At 39.1% G+C, this 27,792-nt stretch overlaps 1 protein-coding gene across 1 annotated transcript in view; it reads left to right on the top strand.

The window, feature by feature from the left end:
* The window catches only part of PLS1 (plastin 1), a 54,827-nt gene extending 27,779 nt beyond the window's left edge, over positions 1 to 27,048 (top strand). Inside the window, exons 4-16 of the mRNA XM_081190264.1 lie at positions 285 to 414; positions 1,216 to 1,348; positions 3,116 to 3,197; positions 4,826 to 4,991; positions 5,135 to 5,277; positions 5,761 to 5,856; positions 6,951 to 7,146; positions 16,580 to 16,658; positions 17,733 to 17,847; positions 20,065 to 20,198; positions 21,337 to 21,460; positions 23,094 to 23,218; positions 24,906 to 27,048. Of these exons, the coding sequence (XP_081046390.1) occupies positions 285 to 414; positions 1,216 to 1,348; positions 3,116 to 3,197; positions 4,826 to 4,991; positions 5,135 to 5,277; positions 5,761 to 5,856; positions 6,951 to 7,146; positions 16,580 to 16,658; positions 17,733 to 17,847; positions 20,065 to 20,198; positions 21,337 to 21,460; positions 23,094 to 23,218; positions 24,906 to 25,041 (1,659 nt within the window). The 3' untranslated portion in view covers positions 25,042 to 27,048. The remainder of the gene's footprint in view (positions 1 to 284; positions 415 to 1,215; positions 1,349 to 3,115; positions 3,198 to 4,825; positions 4,992 to 5,134; positions 5,278 to 5,760; positions 5,857 to 6,950; positions 7,147 to 16,579; positions 16,659 to 17,732; positions 17,848 to 20,064; positions 20,199 to 21,336; positions 21,461 to 23,093; positions 23,219 to 24,905) is intronic.
* Positions 27,049 to 27,792: the final 744 nt, after the last annotated feature.

Raw genomic sequence — 27,792 nt, 5'->3', positions numbered from 1 at the left:
GTGGTTATTTGGACTGGTTGGAAAAGGATTGGAAGGTGGAAGGAGTGTGAGAGAAATTAAGTTCTGTTTGCATTTAAATATGAACTTGCCTAATTAGAAATTTCCAGAGCAATATGCAACTTTATACGCAGTTATCCTTCAAAATTCATAATTCTCTGAATTTTTCAATGCAGTCCCCTAGCCTCTGTACATAGGTAAGCGCTTTCCTCGGGTAGCTCTTGTGCATCATATTTTCTGTTGTTGAGTCTGGCATGTAGAAACTGTTCCTCTCTGTTTTGTTCCAGGTTATTCAGGAACTGAAAAGTAAAGATATTAGCAAATCCTTCCGGAAATCCATAAACAAGAAAAAGGGAATTACTGCAATTGGAGGAACATCACCAATTTCTAGCGAGGGGACCCAACACTCTTATTCAGGTAAATAACCTGTCATTTGTTCAAATAAAAAAATCCTGTAGAAGTAAAGGTAGCATTTATATTGAATAGTAGAAAATGGCTGAAGCGCTGATATTTCAAGGCTGACCTGCTGGATTTTCTCAATAATTCTTACTGCGCTCTCTGGAGAATCTGATATGTATGCCAGAGCAAATATTAAAACAAAAAATAAATCACTGTATACTAAAGTTCACTTTCCAGAGTAACATTATAGTTTTATAATTTAAAAGTATTCTCTGGATACACGTATTCCTTGGTGCATAAGGCTATTCGGACCATGATAAATTCTACATCAGGGATAGACAACAAGATGTCCTTTAGATGTTGTTGGGTTCAAGCTGTCATCAGCACCAGCCAAAATGGCCAGCATTCTGTGGTCATTTGACGCTGAATGCATCAATTGAGGTTTTTAAGCTATTTTTTTAATGAAATTTGTTAAAATCTACACTTCCAGCATGGGCCATAAGACACCCTGATTTTCCTGGACATTTAAGCATTTTCCGCCTGGATGCTCCTTATGAGGGCCGAATACTGGCTATGGCTGGGAAATTCTGGACGTATGGCAACCCTGTGATAGACTGGAGAAGCTGTATATGAGAAATATTACAACTTCCTAACCACTCGTTCAGAAGTGGGACAATCTGCCCAAGAATTGTGCTATAGAATCTCTTTCCTCAAGTCTTGGACTGGATGGACCATTGAGTCCCTTTCAGTTTCAGTTTGTGATTATGTTTTGTAATTGTCCTGGTTTTTAGATTAAGATTTTTTTCTTCCTTTTTCCAGAGGAGGAAAAGGTTGCTTTTGTTAACTGGATAAACAAGGCTCTTCACGATGACCCAGACTGTAAGCACCTTCTCCCTATGGATCCAACAGATGATAGCCTTTTTAAGTCACTTGCTGATGGCATCCTCCTTTGGTATGTTTAGCATTACGTTGGTGTTTTTTTAAAAAAATCACAAAAAAACCAAGCTGACTGGTGAGTTTTCATGTTGAAATGCATGAAGCATGATCCAGTTAAGCATGATGAGAACTCGCTGATTTTCAGTGAGACAGCTAAGTGCATTCTTATTTCTCTCGATGAAATGAATAGGAATTAAAGCCTGTGTTGTCTTCATTTTGAAGCTTCTGCACTGCCCCACATAGCCCTTAATAGAATATAAAAGGTGGGAGCTGCAACAAAATGTTACAGGCTAAAAAGAATGTCCCTGTTTAGGGTTGCAATCACGTGGTTCCTCCAGGCAGGGCACCTGTTGCTTCCCTTTCTCCCAATTTCTCTCTTCCTCCTTGTCCCCCGGAGAACAGACAGTGCATTCCGTGGTCCTTATTGGACTGTGTTTTGTTTTTGTTTTGCTTCCTCGTGCTTTCTTCCTTCTTATTATTCCTTTTTGTATTTCTACAAGCCTCGGGGTTCCCCTGAACATGCTATTATACCCTTCTTGTTTCTTAGAAGGCTTGTTTTTTTGTTATATAGCTGTTGGCACTCACTGCATGAGTGGTGGTTTCATAAACACAAGAAGAGGCAATTATAAATAATTGCTGTTAGCTGGTATCAGTCTCTTTTGTATCTACATATAAATGACATTACCCTTGTTCGTATGTAGCAGTAAATCATAACCAAGAAAGAAAGAAACCATGAAGTGGTTGACTTAGGGCTAATTGTATTGTAACTTATAGAGTATTGTAGGTAAGCAGTGTATAGCTTGTTCAAATAAATAAGCTTGCATTCATGGTTTATTTCTCTCCTATCATGAGCAGTGAGTCAGCCATGCATTTTGTTCACATAATGTTTACAAAAACATAATATGCAAACACTCCGTGGTGATGTGTTCCATAGTGTCTGCTGGTCTCAGATTTTCCATTGAGACAATCAGGTAGATTGCATTTATTCAGCAAAAAAGCTCAAATTGCAAGCTGATGTTTCATGCATTGGTTTCTTAGTACTGTTTTGTGTTTTTGCTTTTTGCTGGTGCTTTCAGTTTTGTTAACCTACATTTTTCAATGATGGAGTGAATGTATTTTTAATGACTTGATTGTTGCTTTTTATTTGTAATCGACTTTGATCCACTCCTTTGTGAAAGGGAAAAGCAGGGTATAATTTTTAGAAACAACAATAAAATATATTTTACTAATTGAAGAAATGCAAACCTTCTTTTCTAGCAATATATATAATCTTCATTATATACAATCCATTGTGCAGTTGCCCAAACTCTACAGAGAGTCATATATGGCTTCACTGTTAATATTCAATTTTCCTACTTCCTTGTAGTCCTACAGTTTCCAGTAGTAGTTTTTATGCTATTGATGTTATGCTATACAGTGGTACCTCAGGTTAAGTACTTAATTCGTTCCGGAGGTCCGTACTTAACCTGAAACTGTTCTTAACCTGAAGCACCACTTTAGCTAATGGGGCCTCCTGCTGCCATTGTGCCGCCACTGCACAATTTCTGTTCTCATTCTGAAGCAAAGTTCTTAACCTGAAGCACTATTTCTGGCTTAGTGGAGTGTGTAACCTGAAGTGTATGTAACCTGATGTACCACTGTAGATGGAGTTTGGTATGCCAGTTTGGTATGCCAAAATCCTTTTTAATTGTTGAAGTAGCTGAAGGCTAAAATTGTCCTTTCCATGAGACTGATAATAATTTTTCAGAAAGTTGTAATTAAATATTTCCCTTTTCTTCCCCAGCAAAATGATTAACCTATCCCAACCAGATACAATTGATGAAAGAGCTATTAATAAGAAGAAGCTTACTCCATTCACTATATCTGTGAGTACAGCACAACCCTAACCTAAGTATTTCAAATCTACCTCAGAAGGACTGCTTGAAAGTACTTTGCAAAATAAAAAAATGAGAACAGTGCATTATTGTGGTACAGTGGAACCTCGGTTATTGAACATAATCCATTCCGGAAGACGGTTCGAGTTCCAAAACATTCAACAACTAAGGCGTGGCTTCCCATTGGTTGCAAGAGCTTCTTGCACTCAGCAGAAGCCATGTCACACGTTCAAGTTCCGAAAAACGTTCAAAAACGTAACCGAAACGTTCAACAACTGAGGCTTTTGAGAACTGAGGTTCCACTGTAGTTTAAATTTCCAGTTCTTTTATTTTCATCTGTTGTTGTAGCCCTATAACTACCACTTCCCGAAAACAAAGATATGTGAACCTCTGATTATAGATAGCTTCTGGGAACATTTCTACATTTTTTGTTGTTGCAAAGCCATTGTGAATTTGTGCCACGTGGTATGACCTTGTATTGCTCCAATAAGCAGTTTTGTTACGTGGATACTACATTTACAGAGCAAAGCATGTCTAATTTCTATATTGCTATAGAAATAATTTGGAAACCCTAGAGTACATGTTCTCTGGGGTCTTCTGACAATGGCTCTTTTAATGACTAACAAGGTAAAAGTAGCAATAACAGATAGTGCCTGTTCTCCATCTGGGTTAGTGACCTGGATAGGCATTTCAGAAGATAATACTGGAATAGTTATTCAGACACCATTGATTTCCATCATTTAAGTTACCTTTAATGACTTTCTAAAAAGCTTAGTGACTTTCTAAAAAGACTTTCTAAAAAGCTAAAAAGCAGAGACATCACCTTGCCAACAAAGGTCTGTGGTTTTCCCAGTAGTGATGTATGGAAGTGAGAGTTGGACCATAAAGAAGGCTGATCGCTGAAGAATTGGTGCTTTTGAATTATGGTGCTGGAGGAGACTCTTGAGAGTCCCATGGACTGCAAGAAGATCAAACCTATCCATTCTTAAGGAAATCAGCCCTGAGAGCTCACTGGAAGGACAGATCCTGAAGCTGAGACTCCAATACTTTGGCCACCTCATGAGAAGAGAAGACTCCCTGGAAAAGACCCTGATGTTGGGAAAGATTGAGGGCACAAGGAGAAGGGGACAACAGAGGATGAGATGGTTGCACAGTGTTCTCGAAGCTACCAGCATGAGTTTGACCAAACTGCGGGAGGCAGTGGAAGACAGGAGTGCCTGGTGTGCTCTGGTCCATGGGGTCACGAAGAGTCGGACACGACTAAACGACTAAACAACAACAACAACAAATGACTTTCTGAAAAACTCATACAAATCTTTGCTAGAAGCCCCATCAGCGTCAGTGCAAAGTAGAACTAAGTCACATTCCCATCAGCACAAGGATTTCTGCTTGGACAATGGGAACTTCCCTGGGCACCCCCTAAATCTGATCTAGGGGTTCCCCCAATCCTCCAGAGCAGATTTGAGATGTATGCAAGCAGAAATACTTGCATGGATGGGACATGTTACTTTGATACCACCCATCCTTTGTTTTTCCTCATTACCATTTTATTATACTTGTATGTTTTTGCATTTGTAGTTATTGTCAAGGTCAAAATGCATTTTTATTTTTCCTTTTAGGAAAACCTAGATCTTGCACTAAATTCTGCATCAGCTATTGGCTGTACAGTAGTCAATATTGGATCACAAGATCTAAAAGACGGGAAGCCACATTTGGTATTAGGACTATTGTGGCAAATCATTAAAGTTGGGCTTTTTGCTGATATAGAAATCTCCAGAAATGAAGGTAATAATATATAATGTCTGAAATACATGATAAAGCATTCATTTTTGTCTAAAGTTTCTAAAGTTTGAGAAATATATGTGAAATCTTAAATGATTTAAAAAAATAAAAAAGTAAACCAGCTTTCCTGAAAACTCTTTTTGCAGCTCTTATTGGTTTGCTAAGTGATGGGGAAGAATTAGAACAATTAATGAAACTGTCTCCAGAAGAACTCCTGCTACGTTGGGTTAACTACCATCTGGATAATGCTGGATGGAAGAGAATAAGCAACTTTAGTCAAGACATTAAGGTATAGCTTGATCTCTCAAATAAAAGCAAAACAATTTTGAATTAGAACCTTTCAACTGGAACTAGCCAAGACTATAAAAGAAATATTTTTATAGCTGCATTTTAATCAAAATTAGAGAGATACTGTTTAGATCACAGCATTGCCATTCACCCTTGTTCTTCTCTGCTTTCTGCAAGAGTTTCAAGTAGCTATCTGTTTAATAATAATAATAATAATAATAATTTATTTATACCCCGCCCATCTGGCTGGGTTTCTCCAGTCACTCTGGGCTGCTCCCAACAGAAAATAATACTAGTTTTTTGCTTCTTCTGTTCCTTTCTGGTGCAGGAAGAACTAAATTAATCTTATTTTCCTGTTGAGTTTATATGAGAGGCTAAAGCATACTATTGCAGCTGATGTCAATATGACTCTCCTTTTCTCAGTATCTGCCCGTCAGAGTGCATCAAGGACTTTTGTTCAGATTTTTTCAATTGTTCGTTTCAGGACTCAAGAGCCTACTACCATTTGCTGAATCAAATCGCACCAAAAGGAAGCAACAATGGAGAAACGGCTATTGTTATTGATCTTTCAGGCCTCAATGTAAGTTTTGTATGTACATATGTGTGTGTTTGCAGAATGTCATTGTACTAAGCAGCTGCAAACCATTTTGAATTACAAGCACAAATCAACAGAGTGCACAAAACTTGTAGAGCATCTGTAATGGATCTTGTGTATAGCTGGCTAAGGTCTGGACTTTTGAAACTTTAAGTTGATATTGCTTTTAAAATGAGCCATCTACTAACTCTGTTGAGCCATAACTCTGTTGACAGCATTTTGTAATTGTTCAGGTGATTTTATTAAAAAATCAGAAGTTTCCAAAAGAGAAAAACTTAGGTTTTTATATGCTTCCAGTGTTTCCAATAAGGTGTAATTTCACACTTTTGTTTCTGAACCTTGCACTGAGCTTTGATTCAGACCTGCCCAACAAGTAGTCTGTCCACCAGGTTGAATGCAGTGCAGCAGTCATGTATTGTTGTGTACCAAGATATTGACAAGCCTACTGGTTTTGCTAAGTGGCCAGCATTGTAAAAATGGGCAGCTGCTAAGCTTCTGGCAGGTTTCAATACATTGTTTGTGGGCTACGTTTAAGCCTGGCAGATTCACTAGGTCAACATTTGCCAACCCTTGTACATTCTAGCTTTTTTGGACTGGCTCCAGCCAGCGTGGCAGTAATGACTGTGACTGATGGAAGTTGTGGTCCGAAATATCTGGATGGTGTACCTGGTTGGCTTAGGTTGCAATAATAATAATAATAATAATAATAATAATAATAATAATAATAATAATTATTATTATTATTATTATTATTATTATTATTATTATTATTATTATTATTATTATTTATTATTTGTACCCCGCCCATCTGGCTGGGTTTTCCCAGCCACTCTGGGCAGCTTCCATAGAAACCAAAAATACACTAAAATAGCCAAGCTTTTTCTGTGCAGTGAAATGTCCTGAAAACAAAAAAGTTCTCAAATAAAATAAGTTTCTAAACAATTTCCTGGTCTGCAACTCAATCTAGAATTGTAATTTATGTTCAGTGCAATCTTATATTAAGATGTAGATATTTTATATAAAATGTCAAAATTAGTATTTTTTGAAGTGTGAGGTTTACTCTTTATATTTTTTTCAAGGAAAAAAATGACCTGAGGAGGGCTGAATATATGCTTCAACAGGCAGACAAACTGGGCTGCAAACAGTTTGTGACTCCTGCTGATGTGGTTGCAGGCAATCCTAAACTTAACATGGCCTTTGTTGCAAATCTCTTTAATACGTACCCTGCCCTGCAGAAGCCCGAAAGCTCTTCTTATGATGTCAATTTACTGGAAGGTGAGCTAATGTAACAAACACTGATAGTGACATTAGAGAATGATGAATAATCCTCAATTATTTCATATTAAGATGTTCAGAATTTCCTTGATATTTTCTCTTCCAAAATGTTTTCACGGAAAATTCAACCCACCTCCTATAGAACTCCTATAGAATTATCTACTCCAGTGATAGGGCAGCTGTATAAATGCAGTCCGTAGGTAAAATACATAAAAATGGGTATAAGACGATCTGTGGTGCAACGGATGCCACTTCAGAATAGCCTTTTCAACAGTGGCCAATGTGATGCCTTTGGAAAGCATGCATGCAGGGCCTGAAGGCCACAACGTACTCCAGCTGTTACTCAACCAGCAACTTTTATTCAAAGGCCTCTAAACCTGAAGGTCCCATTCGTTTATAATGCAAGCAGCATAGGATAGATATGTCCTCTGTAAATTTATCTAGTCCTGTTTCAAAGCCATCCTAAGGACCTACCCAGATGATAAGCCATCCATGCTATTAGCGATTGTGTGAATGACTGTTTTTCCGTTGAAGACATGAGAGCCTTGCTGTGGGTGCGAAGGAGCCTTTAACCCCCTTTTGCTCCTTGCTGTGTTCTCAACTAGATTTCTCTCTCTCTCTTTCTCTCATTCACTTGCACTCAGACTCACACTCCCAGTTTGTAGCAGGTGAGGGGGCAAAGCCTGAAGCCCAATACCCTCAACGCCAGGTTTCCATCTGGATTGAGTCCCGCACCTGGAGTTTCCTTTTAAAAAGACATTCATCCACACAATTGCTAATCATGTTAATAGCATCTTGCGTAGTCTGGCCTTGAGCCAGGCACCACCACCACCTCTTCTGGCAGCAAATTCCATAATTTAATTGTGCATTGCGTGAAGTGATTTCTTTTTTTCTTTTTTGTCCTGAATCTCTTGCCTGCCCTTTAGAAAGAACTTATCCTTTAATAAACTGACTGTGGCTGATCATTTGGCATTGTGCTCTGGCCAGCTTTTGAGAAAAACATGGCACAACTGCCCAGTACTAATTGAACTGTTACTGGGTTGCCTTTTCTCTCTCTCTCTCTCTCTCTCTCTCTCTCTCTCTCTCTCTCTCTCTCTCTCTCTCTCCCTCTCTCCCTCTCTCCCTCTCTTCCTCCCTCCCTACATGACAGGAATATGGAGCTTAGATGCTAAAAGTGAGGGCCCAAATAAATATGGTATTAAATGTGTCTTTGCTTTTAATATGCACTTTTTATGCTAAGGACTGGGGAGATCACAACAGGTAGGGAGAGGAGGTTTTGCACTATCCTCTTCTGTTGTAGTCCTAATGAATATTGCTTTTTAGTTGGTGGTGACTGCATTGGGAGGGAATATTTCCTTACTTTAAAACCAGGTTATTAAGCCACTTTTTGAAACTGGTTTAACAGTTCTGAAGCTGTTAATCAGAGTATCCTGGTTTGGACAAAATGAGAAAGTGTAGTTAATAGTAGACTTCCTGGGTGGTTTGCCGGATTGTGCAATTAAGGGAGCAAAGAGGCTCTTTCCTATCTCAGTTTATTAAACCAAGCTATGATCATCCAAATGTGGTCATTATCTACTCCTTCTAAGTAATACATTAGTTATCCTTCTACAGATCATGCCATCTACACAAATGTAGTTTATCTAAAGCAAAGTATCATTTTTTCTAGCTTCAGGGCCAAATTAAAGTTGATACTCAGAGAACCATAATTGTTCCTACTTTTTTGTTTGTTGTTTATGTTCAAAGCATTTGTCAGGGTGGGACTGGTCAAGGGGAGAAGCAGCACTGTGAAGGGGGGTGTCTAATTTTATCCCCCCTTTTGGAGTCTAAATTGCTGCCCTGAAGCTATTTGAACAACGGGGGGAAACGTGTTTGGTGCCTGTAGGTTCTCCCCAACATGGCAAATAGCAGCTTCAAGAACAATTTAGAACAGTGTAGTATGTAAATATAATCCACTGATACATATTTCTTTACGAATTCTGGTGGAAGGATGTTCCTGCATATGCTCAGTAAGAGAGTTGAAGCAAGGAGCAGCCAACATTGTCAACAGTTAGCCTACAGCACCGCATGCAGTTTGGATGATGGCTGGCTGTCTCCTCTCTAATAAAGCCACAAACGCTTAATAACTTTAACCTCTGAGTTTCAGTTTCTTCACTGGGGAAAATTGAGCTCACAAGTGATGTGCTTCTTAAAGAACAGGCTAGAAAGGTATCACCTTCTGATTTTGAAGATTTGTGATAACGCTTGTGCCACTGGGTGTGATTAAGGAAGCCTGCAGCTCATATGCCTCACCAATGCTGCTGCATCATAAGAAACGGACTCATTAAAATGGTGGTGGACTGTAGAGAACTCAACAGCATGGCTTGAGAAGACACTTACCCACTGTCTCAGATGGAAGAAACATTTGCTTTGTGGGCAAAAGTGCTTTTCCATGTTGGACCTCAAAGGCAGATATTATCAGATCTCAGTTGGGCAAAGTGATAGCTTTCACCATACCATTTGGAATTGGCTTGGCAGTTGACAAACACTCCTGCTACCATCCAGAGAGTTATGCCAAGTGTCATACATGACATGCATTTCACTGAGACAGTAGCATTCTTGGAAGATTTGATGATTTTTTTTCAGCTACTTGTGAGTAAAATGTGAAAGTTCTGAAATGTTGATTGAAGTTAGCACTTTCAAACAGTAAACGGTTTCAAACATTTATAAAATATTTGGGACATCTTACTTCTAAGGATGGATTCCACCCAGATAAAAAGAAAACACATGATATCACAGCATGGCCAGTACAAGTTATTAAAGAATTGCACAGCTTTATTATTATTATTATTTACTGGATACTGCCAGGGGTTTGCAGACCAATATTCCATTTTTGCAAGACCTTTCAATTGCTTTCTTGCTGGAGATGGAAAGGGGAAGAAATGGAATGGAGGACAAATACTTGAAGATAGATGGAATGAAAATTTTCAAGATGCTTTAGAAACTTTAAAACTGAGTCTCACTTTTGCACCAGTTCTTGGGTTTGCTGATGGAAAACTTCCATATACTCTTCGTTCTGATGCATAACACACTGAACTAGGAGCTGCCCTCTGACAGGTACAGACCAGAAAACCTCAACTCATTGTTTATGCTAGTAGAAGACTGACTTCTACTGAATGCAGCTATCCAGTTCATAAATTAGAATTTATTGCCTTAATGTGGGCTATTTGTGATCAATTTCTTTGTTTTTTAAATATGGTGCAGAATTTAGATTGATGACAAATAATAGTCTCATGACATATGTGAAGACTGCAAAACTGGATGCAGGTGGGTGGCAGCTTTGTCACTGTACAACTTCAATATTGCCTATAAATCAGAAACGGCAAATATGAGCCAGGAAAGCCACACTAAGGGCCACTAAATGACAAGGAAAATGTAAAACAATAGTGTGTTGCTAGGCAGAGCCCAATAAAGTATTTTAACTGAGAAGACTGTCTGGAATAATGAAATTCGTAAAGCAATAATGCAAACTCATGAAGTGCTGATAGGCTCTCAGACAGATAATTTTAATGAAGAAGCAGTAACATCTAGAAAAACAAGGTTAGTAAAACAAGAAGACAGTATAGCACCATCATTTGAAAAACTTGATCCCTCCGATTTTAGACCTATAAATTGGAGGAGCTACAGGGAAGTGACAAATATATTGCCCATGTGATTCATTTCCTGGAAACTGGGTGTAAAACTACTTTAGAGGAAGAAAAAGGAGAAGAGTATGAGACAAGACTACATCTACATGAGTAGCCAATTTTTTTTTTGTTTCTCCAGGAGTCCTACACAGGAAAGTACAGTTGAGGGGATAGATGATTTAACAGCTGGTAGTTCCTTACACTCATCATGCTAGAGCAGCAGAGGGAATTCATAATTAAATAGGCCACAATGGATTTGAAAGAACTGTAGAACTGGCTTGGGACCATTTTTACTAGCCTGGGGTCACTAGAGTGTAGAGGAGAAATGTCAGACCTGTGAGCATTCTAGTAAAAGAAAGGCCAGCATAGAAAAAGCAGCACAGCTGGTACATATCCAGACTTTTTCTCTACTAGGCTTAATTCAAATAGACAACTTAACTTTGGAGCCAGATTGTGCAGGAATAAGGAATGTATTAGTGGCAAAATGATCAGTTAATGCCCCAAACAACTGCTAACGTATTGTAGAACATCTTCATCAGTCACTATGGGTTTCCTAGAAGAAGCCATAGTGATTAAGGTGCTACTTTTGCATCAGAGTTGGGTCAAATCTCAGGAGTAAAGTCACAACTTCCTATTACCCAAATGGACATCCACTGAAAAGGTGCAGTCATACCTGAATGAACATGTTGGGAACAATAGAGGACCTGAAAAATGTTAAGCGGAGACCATCTTTATTGCCTATTGATTTGTGTTTTGGAGTTAAAGAAAAAGGACAAGGTGTGGTGATAGATCAACAGTACATAAAAGATTTGAGATGAAGACTGTGATACACTTGCTGCCAAACAAGCTGCAAAAAATTAATTGACTAATAACCACTTTGGCATCCCATATGTCATTTCTGGAAGCTGGTGACCCTTAGTTTTAGGTGAAAATGAAAGTTTGCTGATCAGCGGGAACCAGTGGTGCATATAATAGTGGAACAATAAGAGGGAGACCTACCTGTTTACAGACTACAAGCAGAAACTGTAGAAATGTTGTGGTTTCATTCCTGGTTATAAATCTGCAGCCAGTATGCACATGGAGTCAAGTCCAGGTAGCAGTAGAACCAACTGATGAAGCAGCAATTCAAACAGAGGATGAGGAAGAACCACAGACTGAACAAGCAAAATTTCCACCACTCCTTTCATTGGAATTCTCTGGCCTCCCTAGCAGGAGCAACCAGCATTATGGGCAGTTAGGCTATATTATCTGAGTGCAGCTAGGATGCCTGGCTACCTCCTCTCTACAAAGCCCTAAAATCTTAAGAGCAGATTAGTAGTGAGGTCTTCTTTAAAAATTTAAGATGAGTTGTGAAGTTCTCCAAAACTATAAGTACCTTGCCTGCTTATATTCTTTTTCTGTTACAAAGGGCCTGCGAGTTTTGTTTTCCACATTGGGCTATGGCACTTGCAGCCATTTAAAGAAGACTGTTGTTGGAGTTGAGACAAGTGAACAAGAACCATTTCCCCTCTCTTGTCACTAAAACCAAGCAACTGGTACTGATAATGACCAGGTGGAAAGGTTCTGTGGTAATGGCCTGAAAAATGGCACTTGGGAGGACGGTGCTCAGTTTTATAGCTTTGCTTTATGTATGTACATTATATATTTTAACAGAGAATATTGTTATTGTTTGATGTTCAAATATTATAATCTTGTCTCTGTACGAGTCCTTTATTGTGAGTCCCTCAAGAGACCCCGAATAGCAAAATTGTTAAAACACCTTTTCCCCAATATGATTCAAGCTTCTCTGTCTGCTTTGAACTAAAAGAAGAAGAAAATGTTTGTGTAAGATCTGATCACTGTTCTTCCAGCATTTCATCCAGTTTTATCCTCATTGCCTGCATTTTGTAGTGGGTTTTTGTGTGTGTCAAATATTACTATATGAATGGTGAGCACATCCATTTCTTTATAGTTATTTCTGAGGTGAGCTTTCATAATTTGACCATTTATAATTTTCCCATTTTTCTTCATGAAATGCAGATTTGACTCCTCCTAATGTAGGTACTGTATTTAGTATTTTTCTTTAGCCTGTAAATGTATTTATCTTGAGATGATTGATTTTGTTCCCTTCCTGCTATGACTGCTTCCCCCTCCTAATTATCCTCCTGCACTGGTCATATAACCTATTTTTCTTTTTAATATGCCGTTACAATTGAGAGAAAAATATTAATTCATTCATATATAAATGTAAGGTTGAAGGCTGTTTTCATACATAACAGGGCTGTTTTAGGAGCCGTGACTTGGAGTCTCACAAATAAGGACTGAAGGAGAGTCAAGACTTTAGACACACAAATAGGGACAGTTTCGTCCTCTGGAACAATACAGTGTCTCTTCTTTCTCTCAGCTGGCTCGAATTCTAATTTCATGAATACTCTTTTAGAAATACAGTAAAATGATACAGATTTGAGTTCCTCTGGTCCAGAGCTATACTCTGGGTATGCCTTTATGTCCTGTGTAAATGCCATCGTCTTCCAAGGCATTAGGATTCTACTGCAACTTCTCTCTGTTGTTAAACACACACACACACACACACACACACACACACACACACACACACACACTCTTCTTCCACCAGGCATTTAATGATATAGAAGTGTGACGTTACTGGTGTTTGCATTGAGAAGGAGCAGTTGTAGCAGTGCTATATTTTATATTGTTTTATTATTTTAGAGATTGCTTTATCTTGTTTGTAACCCACCTTGTCATCACATGGTGATGAAGGGCATGATAAAAAGACAACAAATACAACTGTGAATAGGACCAACTGACTGAAGGGAAAATAGTCTGCCTTACTGGTGGCGAGACTGTTTAGCATCCAGTAGTGTTTCTCCCACACTGCTTAGACACTGGGGCCTTTCATGCATCAAGCTATTGCTCTAGTGTTTTAGATTTTGTATTGGTGATGGATAAACAAGGATTTTTGCTGTCACAGAGAAACAAGAGCTGGCAATTATGCCTGAAGATTCTTATTTCTGTTTCCACAGAAAGATTGTGGGATGTGTTGTTACTGACTAGCCTTTTGATAAATTAAATTGTACCTAGCATTGTGCCACTGAGAGAGGGAAGAGAGAGAGAGAGAGGTGTGCCATATTGTTCAGTGACTCATGCCCTCTCTTCTTTATTCTATTGGCATAATGCTACTGCATAATATTTTAGTCACACAATGAGAAGTGCCATAGGGCATGTTGGCTATATATATGGTGCTCCAGCTCAGTTTTTGTTTTCTATTATTTGTCCCTTCCATTACATAAAATTCAGTCTGTGTCTCCAGAAGGTATATTCTGAATAATGAAAAGGAAGTGGGGGGGGGGGGAGGTAATGGAAAGCTGGCCAGTTTTCAAAAAGGTGAAAAGCTTAAGAATTGTTAGGTTCCTTTTTAACAAATAATCCTGTTTAGAGTGGCATATTAAATACAGTGTGCTATTCTTAGTTCCTCGGTTCCTTTTAATCAGAAGTACGTTCTTTCAACTTGCACGCTATTGCTGCTATTGGTCTAGAGTGGATTTTTCTGGTATTGTTCAGCATGCAGTTTTTAAATTCTTACTTTGAGTGAAGTTCTACATATTTCCTTTCTTATGCTTTCAGTAATAAGCTTTCCTGGAAGCGTTTGTTAGTTGTCTGTGAAATGTTCAAAATACATTTGAGTTAAGAGATTGTTTTTTTAAAAAATATCTCAAGCATATCAACACAGCTCCTTTTAATCATTGATCCCAAAATACACTGTAGTCCAAATTTTAAAATCACAAGGTTTTCTCAATTAAGTAAGCATGTGGAGAAAAAGTAATGTTTCTCAATTTGAGCAGAAACAGCCTTGAGGAAAGAATTGTATAAGGTTGCCACATAAGGCAATTTTTATTTTTTGGCTCACTGTTCACAACATGAAATTGGTTAAAATATGTTGAAATTAGGCAGCATTGTTTAAATATTTAATTTCTACACATCACATATTGAATTAGGCTGCAATCCTTTACCTACTTACCTTGGAAAAGCCCCATTGAACTCAGTGGGACTTAGATAAGTAGCCATGTGTAGGATGTCATTGTATGTAATAATTAAGATTACATACAGTGGCATAGTATAACATTTATATAGGCTGGTTCCTAATGAGCACGAATGAAAGAGAAGGGCAGAGTAATATAGAATAAAGAGAAAAATAGTTGCTGTGTCTACACACATAGCAAAATGTGATAAGAATACAGAAAAGATAGAATTGGCTGTAGTAGTATTTTAGGTAACAGGGGGATGCACTAGTTATGAATGTTCACCCTTGTAAAAACATCACCCTGCAATAAAAACTGCACATCAGTGAGACAGATTGTTGACCAGATCATTCCCTGTACTACTAGTTTTATATCTTCAGGGAGTTCTTCATATAGGGACCCCCTGCCTGCAGTTTGAAGTGGTACGTTCTGTGTTTTTCCACCTTGGGTCTCAACCATCTCATTCCATCCTGATTCTAAATAGATGCAGGTCACAGAGAGCCCCATTGAGAAATACTAAGCTGCACACATGTCATATATCTAAGGCACATGACTTTCCCCAAAGCATCCTGGGAACTGTACTTTGTTGAGGGTGCAGGGAATTGTAACTTGGAACAGGGGGTGTGTGGGTGTGTGTGAAACTACAGTGCCCAGAATTCTTTGTGGGAAGTCATGTGCTTTAAATGGGTTTTAAATGCATGGTGTGTACACAGCCAAAATCAGATGCTTTTGATCAAAACAGTAAGGACAGTGTGGAAATCAAACACCACATAATTTCATCTACAGCAGAATTCCCAAAGTTAATCTGCCCTAAATGTATGCCATATAAACAGAGTTATAACTTTAACATGAAAATGGTAATGATCAACTTACATGCATAATATTGTAGCAATGTCAGTGTGGCATAGTGATTTAAGTAGGGGTCTTGGACTTGGAAGACCAAGGTTCAGATGCCCTCTCAGTGTACTCCCTCAGTGTACTCATTAGGCAGCATTGCATTAGGTAGCCTGTATCTCTGCTACAGACGCAGGTGGCGCTGCGGGTTAAACCACAGAGCCTACGGCTTGCCGTTCAGAAGGTCGGCAGTTCAAATCCCCGTGACGGGGTGAGCTCCCATTGCTCTGTCCCTGCTCCTGCCAACCTAGCAGTTTGAAAGCACGTCAAAGTGCAAGTAGATAAATAGGTACCGCTCCGGCAGGAAGGTAAACGGCGTTTCCATGGCCACATGACCCGGAAGCTGTACGCCGGCTCCCTCAGCCAGTAAAGCGAAATGAGTGCCGCAACCCCAGAGTTGTCTGTGACTGGATCTAACAGTCATGGGTCCCTTTACCTTTTATCTCTGCTAAACTCAAATTACACTTGCAGAGTAGGAAATACTGTTTCCCCCTATATACTTTCCAAAGTTCTGTGGACTAGTGTTGGTATACAAATATGTTAAGTACTTTTAATTTGGTTTTATGATTTTAAGTTCTTACACTCCTCACCAACTACGTCTCTCAAACAGTAGAGGTTTTCTCTCTTTGGATAGTACTGCCCACCCAGACCTGGTGTCATGGGAAATTACTATTTTTTAATAGAAAGAGTAAACACCTCTTCTGCTTTGTGATGCCTGTTCCATTTGTACCCAGAGCTTTTAACAGCCAGATCAGAAGAGATTATTTCTCAGGAAAAGATACATTGCTTTTATGTTCTTTCAGAGTAATGGCACATATAAAATGTGTTATCTGAGAAATTTTGTACCCTTTGCTATAGGAGAAAGTAAGGAAGAAAGAACATTCCGAAACTGGATGAATTCTTTGGGTGTAACTCCTTACATTAACCATTTGTACAGGTAATATTTTTATTCTTGACTGGCCATTTAACTGATCCATGGTGTAACCCTCACAGGAAAATATTGTAATTGATAGGACTTAGTTTTGCTTGGATCAATGATAACACAGTACTGTTTTTCTGATCATTAGAGATGATAGGCTGGTATAGCTCAGTTGGTGGAGCCTTAGACTCTTAATTTCAGAGTTGTGGGTTTGAGCCTTACAAAAGATTCCTGCATTGTAGGGGATTAGACTAGATGACCCCCCTGGTCCCTTCCAACTCTGCAATTCTATGATTCTATTCTTTCTATGATTTAGAACTGGGACTGCCAGATTCAGAACGGGACTGCCTCTTCTGGTATGCCCCGCGGAGGACCTTAAGGTCCATAAATAGCAACACTCTAGAGGTCACAGGTCCTGAGGAAGTCAGATTAGCCTCAACCAGGGCCAGGGCCTTTTCGACACTGGCTCTGGCCTGGTAGAACGCTCTGTCTGATGAGACCAGGGCCCTGCGGGATCTGATATCTTTCCGTAGGGCCTGTAAGACAGAGTTGTTCCGCCTGGCCTTTGGAATCAGCCTGATCCCCTCCACCTCTTTCCTTTTCCTTCTGTGATGGAACCCCTATTTGGGGACCTCCCTGGCTTTTTTCTGGCCCGCGTAGGACCAGTCTGGATAGCTGGCCTTGGTGAAGATTTGACGTTTTCTCCCCACAAACAGTTTTTGATCTGGGCTTCCACTGAAATGAGGCTGCATTTTAAGTTGTATTTTAATCCTGTTTTTAAGTTGTATTTTAATCAATTGTTTTTATACCTGATGTTAGCTGCCCTGAGCCTGGTCTTGGCCAGGAAGGGCAGGGTATAAATAAAAATTTTTATTATTATATAGAGAGAGATTTAGATATAGATATAGATTTTCTCAGTGACTGTGATAATGAGTAAATAAGTAAATAATTTAGGAGGAAAAGAGAGGATTACCAAGCAATGGAAGCCTCATAAATTTACTTGGATACACTACTGACTGCATTCAGGGAACATATAATTTATTTGTGTAAATGTATATGTTTTTTCTCTCTCCCTCTCCCTACACTGACTAGTGACCTTGCTGATGCTTTAGTAATCTTCCAGCTCTATGAGATGATTCGTGTACCTGTACAATGGAACCATGTCAACAAACCACCGTATCCTGCACTTGGGGGTAACATGAAAAAGGTTTGTAAAAGTGTCTGTTTTGGAAACCACAGTGGCTCCTCAGCCATTTGCTTAAACCGCATTATCATTAATGGCGTTGGTGTCCCTGAATTATTCACCCTTGCTTAAGGTAGTGTATTAATATGGTTACAACTCTTGAAATAAGTTTCTTGGTGTGGCCCTTAGACTGGACCTCAGCAAATGCTTCACTTGGGATGAAGCATGCATATCACAGAGGCATACATGCCTACAGAAAATGCAGTTTTCACCTACGGTACTGAATGAACTTACAAGTCTCGAGGCATTGAGCGATATAACCATGATAAATGGCCAACACAGATCAGTCGAATGCAACAGAATTTAGAGCTGTTTCACAAGCATGGAGCCAGAACTAAAAGTATATGCAGAGCAGGTCACTCAAGCGGCTGAGCTTAGCTGCTGAACACGTGTCAAGTTGCACACACATGCAGGATATTATTAAGAAATAATGGAATGTTGAGATTGTCCTTGCCATGAATATCAATCAGTGAATCCGTGGCAGAAAACTCAGAACACATGTAGGGCAGTTCACCCAAGAAAACTGAACCACATCACAGACCACACAGTTCAAGTTTCACACATGCATGTTTATTTAGAAAACAGATTGAAAACCTCAAGGCTTCTATTAAAGTCAGGAACAATGAATGCATCTATAGCAGAGAACTCAAAACACATGTAAGGCAGATATAATGCAAAACAGATTATGCAAGAAAGTGAAACGAAACCACCGTCTACAAGTCTAGTAATAAAAGTCCCTCTGCATTACATATGGTAGGTGAGCATACATATGAAGCATACGAAACTCAGTCACCTGCACAGAACAGGATACAGACACTCTAAACATACAAACAAAGCCAGGGTAGAAGCATTCTATTGATACAACTACGGGACTCTATGGCCTCTACAGTCATTGGAAGTAGGCATGTTAGGGCCACTGTGTTATGTCATCACCCTGTGATCTTCAGGTGAAAGGTAGTATACAAATTTAATAAATAATAATCTGATATGGAAGGCAAATGGACAGGCTCCACCTAGTGGGGACATGCTTTCCTTACCTGAAGGCAACTGCCTCTACTAATCGTTCCTGCAACTTCATCTGAAGATCACTAAACCAAATGGGAACTTGGAAGAAAATGTTAGCCAGTGAGGCCAAGTCTAGAACTTCTTTCCAAGTTCACTCAGTTATCCCCAGGGATTGGCGGTGAGGTGTTTCAAGCCATGACCCACATAGCCATAAGGAGGGGGCAGCTGTGAACTCTGCTTGTTGATGGGCCATGAGGAGAGTATCAAGTGGTGACTCACCATGGTTGCAGGTACCAGCATAATGGGTGCCATTTAACACTTCAAAAGTGGAGTATCTGAAACCAGCGTGGGTGCATGCTTAGTTCAAGATGGTTCTAGTCCTGCAGAACAGGACGACCATCTGGATAGCCCACTTGACATTCCTTTAGGTGACACTGCTGAAGGTGATATTGTGACCTCTGAGGCATGTGCTTTGCCTGCTGGAGGAGGGCTGTCCATAAATGTGACATCTCAAGGCAGATCCTTGACTTTGCCAGTATAAGAACTGTGTGCTTTGAGGAAGGGTTCTGGTAATTGCATCCTAAGTGGTGGACCAAGTACTGGTGACCTCTGGTGCCACTACTTTAGCTGATCTGGATGCTGTTCTTTTTGTTGAGCTTAGAGGTGTGTTGTACAGTTCCGTTAAGAAAAAATGTTGGAAATGCTTGCCAGCAGAGGTGAGAGTATTAAATTAGCCAAATCGTATTTGCCTAGTAGTCCTTCACCAGGAGTGTATGCCTAGGTTTTCTGTGCCTTGATTCATATTAATAAAAGCTAATACTTTCAGAAGATTTGGATGAAGTTTGTCTAACTGCATGCCTAAGCAGCAAGCATGACACCATACATATGTTTATAAACACATTCATCTGCTGGTATAGGGTGCTCTTGCTGCACTGGTGTTGTGGTTGGTTTGCTCCAATTAAAATATTTTGATAAACGATAGTTCCAAACATGGGTGTAGTCAGCTGCCTCCCCCAAATCAAGTAAATAAATAAAATTACTTAACTAACTGGCCAATTGCATCACAGATAACTTGGCTCTGCTGCCTCAACATAAAGCCAGCCCCCCCCCCCAATAAATCCTGGCAACGCCCATGGTTCCAAATAGTTTCTGACCTTGATTTGTCATTTCTTTTAGATTGAAAATTGTAACTATGCAGTGGAACTGGGGAAGTCAAAGGCCAGGTTCTCATTGGTTGGGATTGGTGGACAGGACCTCAATGAAGGCAACCCAACGTTGACACTGGCACTGGTGTGGCAGTTAATGAGAAGGTGAGGATGTATTATAGCTCACAAAACCAAAATGTTTTCAAGACCAATATATGTTCTTCATTTATTTGCAACCAGTCTGCAGTTTTATTTTTAAAGTCAGATAAATTATTTTCAGGAGTTTGTCTTGTCAGAAAATTCATAGGTACAGTTTAGGAACTTGACTTTATCCAATCTGGAATATATGCACAAGTCATATGCTACAGAATTAGGAATCACAGCATAAAATTATTTAGCAACAAAATTCAGTAATCAACTGGAGAATCTTGGAGCAGAGAGCAGGCAGGCAGAAGAATGAAGCTCCTCAACTCATACCACAGCCCTTGTGTTTGAAATTACCGCCCACCATGCACAAACAGACATACCATTAAGCCCTTGAGGGTGATCTATAAGATGCTTCCCAATGTGACTAGTGGCAGTAGTGCCTGCCCTGCGTCTGATTCTCTCTCATGTTTCCTCTTTGTTTGGCTCTATCTGCCACAAAGCAGCTGGGCCGTATTGTGCTTCACTTGGCTTATGCTGAAGTCCCTGCCCTGTACTGCCTGGGGAGCGGGTGCCGCTGTGGTCTAAACCACTGAGCCTCTTGGGTTTGCTGATCGGAAGGTTGGCGGTTTGAATCCGTATGATGGGGTGAGCTCCCGTTGCTCTGTCCCAGCTTCTGCCAACCTAGCAGTTCAAAAGCATACCAGTGTAAGTAGATAAATAAGTACCACTGTGGCAGGAAGGTAAATGGCATTTCCATGCGCTCTGGCACTCATCACAGTGTGTCCCATTGCGCCAGAAGCGTTTTAGTCATGCTGGCCCCATTACCCGGAAAGCTGTTTGCGGACAAATGCCAGCTTCCTTGGCCTGAAGCGAGATGAGCACCGCAGCCCATAGTCACCTTTGATTGGACTTCACCATCCAGGGGTCCTTTACCTTACCTTACCTTTTACTATACTGCCTGGTGCTGTGTCAATTTCAGTAAAGTTGCAGTTTGCTTTTAACCCTACTTTTTCTGTACTCAATGCAAGCACATTTTCTATAATTTTTTTCTGTATGAAAGTTGTGTTTTGCAACTGTTTTAACACGTTTTCAGGAAAATACGGAGGAATTGTTAAATTCCTTATCAGCTGAAAATACTGTGTTCTTTCTGTTGCAGGTACACTTTGAATGTACTATCGGACCTTGGTGAGGGGGAAAAAGTAAACGATGCGGTTATTATTAAATGGGTGAATCAGACACTTGCAAATGCAAATAAGAGTACTTCAATAACTAGCTTCAAGGTAATGAAGACACTCTAGAGAAAGGAAATGTGAATTAATCAGAAACATAATTATTTTGATGGGAATTGATCTATAGCAAAGGTTGTGCATTAGTTATTGTATATAAGTTGTGTATAAATAGCCGCAAATAGATTATGAATGCAAGTAGATTATGAATGTCATGAAAAACAGTACCACATTTAGATTACAAAATAATAGTAACACATGTTAATATAGATACAATATGGTGGGTGTGTAGATCCGTATTTGTAATGAACTTTCACTATGTAACTAGCAGAAATTTTGCTTAATGGAAATGAATAATTTTAGCATGTGACAGGAGGCTTTCAATTTAACCAGTAATCCTAAAACCTCAGGATGGGTTTCTTAGAAGACAGTATTAAACATCCATCACCTTTTGAGGCAGGAGTGCCGTTTGGGACATTTTTGTAATATGATGTTGCATTAAAACCACTAGAGGGAGCAAACCTAACAAAGAGACTGAAATCTGTTTGGTGTGGTTGAGAATAAAACTGTTTCTGCTTCATAAAATATCAACATTTCCATAAGGTTTTAAGACATATTTGAGAATGGCCTGGTTGCAATATCAGTTTCATTAGGCCTTGAGCCGGTGTAGTTCTCTGAAGATTTGGTCATTCACCAGTGAAAATAAAAGTGTCGAGTAAATGTTATATGAATATTTAGCCAATATTTTTCAGAGTTCAGATCAGTCTCTTTCTAATTTAGAAAGTGGTCTCCTGGCATTGGAACATGGGGTACACAGAATGACAGAAGAGTAAAGATGGACAGACGTAATCCACAATTATTAGCACTAGAATGGGATTTTATGGCCAGTTCATTTATTAAGATACAACAGCTTAATTAGTAGAGATAGGAGAACATTGCTGGGTTTAAAGGCACAGTATGCATCGTGGTGCTTAGAAGCTGTAAGAGCAAGTCTGAAATCATAGCTTTAATCTGCCTGGTAGGAATAGCATGCTGAGACTTTGGAGGAGTAAAGCTAATTCTGTGGTGCCTCCTGCTGATTCCTTGATGTCATGCACTTGACTGCCCATCTGCTTTAACTGCTGGAAGGAGGTGAGCAGGGTCGGCTATTTTAAGGCAGAGAGGAAGTGCGTTTCAGTAACCAGGAAGAAAATGCAGTGCTCAATGGCAAGCTCAAAGTAGTATTAGGATTCTAGAAATAGGCAGATCATGCCACTTGCTAATAAGTAGAAGGAAATCCTATTCACAGAAGAAAGTCAACCTGAAAAAATATCCACAAATGTACAGAATTATTCTGGGAGATGCAAGAGATTTTTCCAAAACCTTTTGATAGGATTTCATAACAAAATGTTATTTAGTCATAACGGATATTTTATCATGGGAAAAGAAGCAGCAGGTGGTTATAAAAGGTCATTTGTCAAAAAGGTGAAAATTCAACAGTATTGAAAAACATGACTTTGACCATTCATGATTCAGCAGTTATTACATACACTGTGTTTTAGCTGCCACACCATTATATTAGGAATTATTTATCAATGAGATAGTGGATAAAGAGAAGGGAGATAACATGGTGAAAATACTGGTAAGAGTATTAAAGAAAATCCATTCATTAATGATAGTGAAACTTTTCAACACCTTCTCCTTCCAGGACAAATCCATAAGCACTAGTTTACCTGTACTAGATTTAATAGATGCTATTGCACCAAAAGCAATCCGTCCAGAAATGGTCAAGAGGGAAGATCTTTCTGAAACAGACAAACTGAACAATGCTAAGTAAGTCTTTGCAGAATATTTCTTCCTTTATTATACACGGAGACTCTGATGCAGCCCAGATGTACATGGCTAGTTGTAAATGTCAACTAATTCCTACTCTGTTACAGAAAAAAAGAACAAATGGTCTGTGGCACCTTAAACTTAACAGTGTTTGTGCTGTAAGCTACTGTGGACGAGAGCCTTCTTTTTCAGATCCATGAAGAGTTATTCTCAGCTGGCAGATAAATGCCCTCTATTTCATATCTGCCTGCCTGTATATTTTAACATCATGTGTCTAATGAAGTGTACTGTTGTCAGTGCAATCAGGGATGAAGAGACTGGGAGGATGGGGTATATATTCAGGCTCACAAACATCAAAAAGATGTATCCAAACCTCTTCAGTGGGGCCCAGATCATCATTACAGTGTTACTGTGTGCATGTCAGCCCATTTCTCTTTGCTGAGTTATGTATCAAGTGTTAGGAACACTGATTCAGCATGCTTTATATATACAAATGATATTGGAACAGTTGTCAGCTCAGAGAAAGCTGCTTGCTCATCCAAAGAGGGGGATACCAGAGTTTTCATGGGTGGCATAATCCAGTGCTCAAATACAATGTGTTAATTTCTTCCTTTTTCTTTGAATGCCTTTCCCTTTAATGCCACAGCTCTAAATCAGTCATAGGAAGCTGCACATAGGAACTGTCTTAAAAGTTTTTAAATGCTGACACGCACAAAAAATCTTACCTTTTGACTTTTTTTAAGCACATAAAATGCTATTTTCAGTAGTATGGTTTCAATAATATGCTGCTCATTCTTATGAAAGTTGGCCCTTTGAGAGTCTTTATCTTTCTGGAAGCAAGCTAAGACTTTCTTTATACTTTCTAAGTATAAGCTGCTAACATGCTTGACTCTGCTACGCCATTAGTTTGTTTATTGGTTAGGCTTTTACTGCATGTTATAATAATATAACAATAATAATAATTTATTATTTATACCCCGCCCATCTGGCTGGGCTTCCCCAGCCTCCCTGGGTGGCTTCCAACAAAATATTAAAATACAGTAATGCATCAAACATTAAAAGCTTCCCTAAACAGGGCTGCCGTCAGATGTCTTCTAAAAGTCTGGTGGTTGTTGTTCTCTTTGACATCTGGTGGGAGGGTGTTCCACAGGGTGGGCGCCACTACCAAGAAGGCCCTCTGCCTGGTTCCCTGTAACTTGGCTTCTCGCAGTGAGGAAACCGCCAGAAGGCGCTCGGCTCTGGACCTCAGTGTCCGGGTAGAACAATCATGTCATCTTTTATTATTTGAGTATAGTAGTTTTATACTACACATCAAAGCACTCCAGATGTTGGACTACATCTCCCATATGCCCCAACCAGTGGTGCCCATGGTCAGGGATGATGGGAGTTGTAAGCCAACATCTGGAGGACCACAGTTCACCCACCCCCGCAGTAAATTTTATACCGGAAGGTGGAACAATAATTATAGTAAGTAAACAGCAGTTGTGTAATATTTTGTTTCACATCTATGGCTACAAATTGTTTATAGGCAAGGGAAATGGATATGCTAATTGTTTGTTGTAGCCTGAATTTGATAAGCAATACATCTTTAGAACAAAATAATGGCTATGCTACAATAATAAGGTTGTTATATCTCATTAGTTAATGCCAGATGAATAATGCTACTTTTTTTCTCTCTCTCTCCAAGATATGCTATATCAGTTGCTCGGAAAATTGGTGCTTGTATATATGCCCTGCCGGATGACTTGGTAGAAGTGAAGCCAAAAATGGTGATGACCGTCTTTGCTTGCTTGATGGGAAGAGGACTGAACAAAATAAAATGAAGATTTTTTTACAAATGTTTTCTGCCATGATATACACAATGAATGCCTCATTGTTTACAGACTAATGGAATTTAGTAGCTGTAAAACAGAGATAATTTATATAAACCAATGTGGAGATGTATAGAGAGACTATTTAATATAAGAATTGTTTATATTTAAGGTTTCATCTGAAAAGTTTTATATATCAGTAATTTGTGAGCTAATGTAATGCAGTAATCACCAATAAGATTACAATGTTATATAGCCTTTTTAAATGAATATGATACATGCTGTTTTCATAGTGCACAAATTATCAAGATTTTAAAGTGCTATTTTAGGAACTGCTGTGAAATTAAGTTTTTATGTCAGTGTGTTATTAATGCGTAGTCTGCACATGAAAGACCTTGAAAGTCCTTGCCTTATTATAAGGGACTACCCAAACTCCTGTTGGAATTTGGGCTGCAAATTAAAACCTTCTGATCATAAGGATTCTGTCTAGGGAGTAATTTTCATTGCACTGAATGGGACTGACTTCTAAGTAAAAACTCTGAGGTTCTGAGTACTAATTGATTTAGGCTACAATCCTAAAGTCCCATTGAATTATTTGGGGCTTACTTCTGAGTAGACATGGTTAGGCTTGCACTGTTAGTAGAGCAATCAACAAAAGTTTTAGTTGATTAATTGATGTACATTTTAATTGTTGTGGGTGAATATAATTTGCTGGAGTTGGAAGGTAAGATCTTGGGAAGGGGGGAGGGGTTAGCCTGTTCTGGTTCTTAATGTATTACTATACTTGGAAATTAAAAATACTAAACAATGAGGACAGCTGTAGCTATAACACCCTGTTTCTTGGCCTTCATTAAAATACTAAGGTTGAGATGCGAGACTGGGACGTCCCTTATCAAAATCCATCCCCTCTCCTGCACAGTCTCCCTTCACTCGTCCTCTGCAGGCCTATGCCATGGTTAACAATTATATGAGAACCTCCTTTGTTAAACATGATTAATACTAACCAGAGTTTGCAGTTAATTCAAATTTAGAAATCATGAATTGGAAGCTGGCTTCATAAAGAGACCAATGCTGATTGTAGGCCTTAATCATGGTTTTGACTGGTGAGAGAAAGATGAGGGGAATTTGCTGTGGAATCAGCCCTTCTCTAATCCCTTAAATTTGATCAAATAATGAGACCCAATACATTTACAGTGGTCCCTGAGTGGTAGTTTTTGTGTACCAAAACTTCAGTATTTAAAAGACATCTGTATTAAGGTTAGTGTAGCATGCAGGTTCAGTTAAATTTAGGGAACAGTCAACAACCCTATACCCGGGGCTTTTTCTCAGCTGGAACTTCCTGGAACTTAGTTCCGGCACCTCTCAGGTGGGCGCCATTGCCATTATAAGAGAACAAGGGATGAGTTCTGGCACCTCTTTTTCTAGAAAAATAGCACTGCCTATACCCTTTTTTAACAATATGGGGAAGATAAGCTGATATAGAGTTATCATGGTGTAGTGGTGGCGTTTCTGCCATATCCTGTAGCTCCTTAGCCATTGCATCTTGATTATAGCATTGCACCCTTAGTTTGATTAGTAAAAAGTGTAGCTGGTTAAAGCAAATTTAAAAAATAAAATTGATTTGCAAACGTAGCATTGAAGATGGAACTTGCTGTTTATTTAAATGAGTTGCATTGCAGGAGATTGTGTTAGATGACTCTTGGGGTCCCTTCCAATTCTACAGTTCTATGATTCTATGTTTTAAAACTGAACATCCCCTCTTGTCAATATTGTTCTGTAGAAATGCTTGTAATATGAAACAACTTCAACATATTTTTTAAAGTAATTTGTTAAAGAAAAATTAACAATTGGTTGTGGTTTGTGGCATTGAATAAAACTAAGCACAAGTATAACAAGGACAATAAGCAAAATGAAAATTATGTACGTAGTAAGGCTTTCAGTGAGAAAATATCCAAGCTAAAATGTTATATTAAGAAGCAATAAAGAGAGATGGCAGGTCCAGTTTGAGGCCTCTCTTTACATGTGATGAGCTTTCTTATAAATGTTTTTAATATGTGTGCACTTCCTATTGCTGATTTCTCATAGGAAAGTTATATATAGTTATATATAGTCTCCTTATTGCAGACTATATATTGGTAAAAAGATTCACATTTAGACTTCGGGCACATTCACACCATACATCTAAAGCACTATGATACCACTTTAAATAGTTATGGCTTCCCTCAAATAAATCTGCAAGCTGTATTTTGTTAAGGGTGCTGAGAGATGTTAGGAGATGCTATAGAATAACTACAGTTCTCAGCACCCTTAACAAACTACAGTTCTCAAGATTCTTGGTGGGGCTGGAACAAGGACTGTTTAAAGTGGTGTGATGCCATTTGAACTGTATGATGCTGATGCAACCAACAACTGATAAATCAGTTTAAGTCTCTGATAAATATGTCATTGGGGGAAAGCCAGTTCAAGATAGGCCTAGAGTTGTTGGTTCAAAGTGTGGCTGGCTTTGTCATCCAAGAGGCAAAACCTTTGAGGCAGTTTACTGTAGGCACATACCACACTCCTGGATCATAAAGAATTGGTCATTCATATTCAAGGAGTGTAGGACTGTATCTGAACATTTAGCCATACAAACCAGTGTTAGCTTAATGCAGAGGAGCATGTTATGATGGGTTGCATATGACAAATCTCCCATATCTTTAAAAGCCATATAGACAGCAAGGTATACGCTATAGTCTCCTGTAGAAGCCCTTAGTCTAGTGAGGC

Source organism: Podarcis bocagei (genome assembly GCF_964188305.1).
Source record: "Podarcis bocagei genome assembly, chromosome: 4".
Classification (NCBI taxonomy): domain Eukaryota; kingdom Metazoa; phylum Chordata; class Lepidosauria; order Squamata; family Lacertidae; genus Podarcis; species Podarcis bocagei.
The sequence above is the reverse complement of the archived record's forward strand: the minus strand, read 5'-3'. Positions and strand labels throughout refer to the sequence as shown.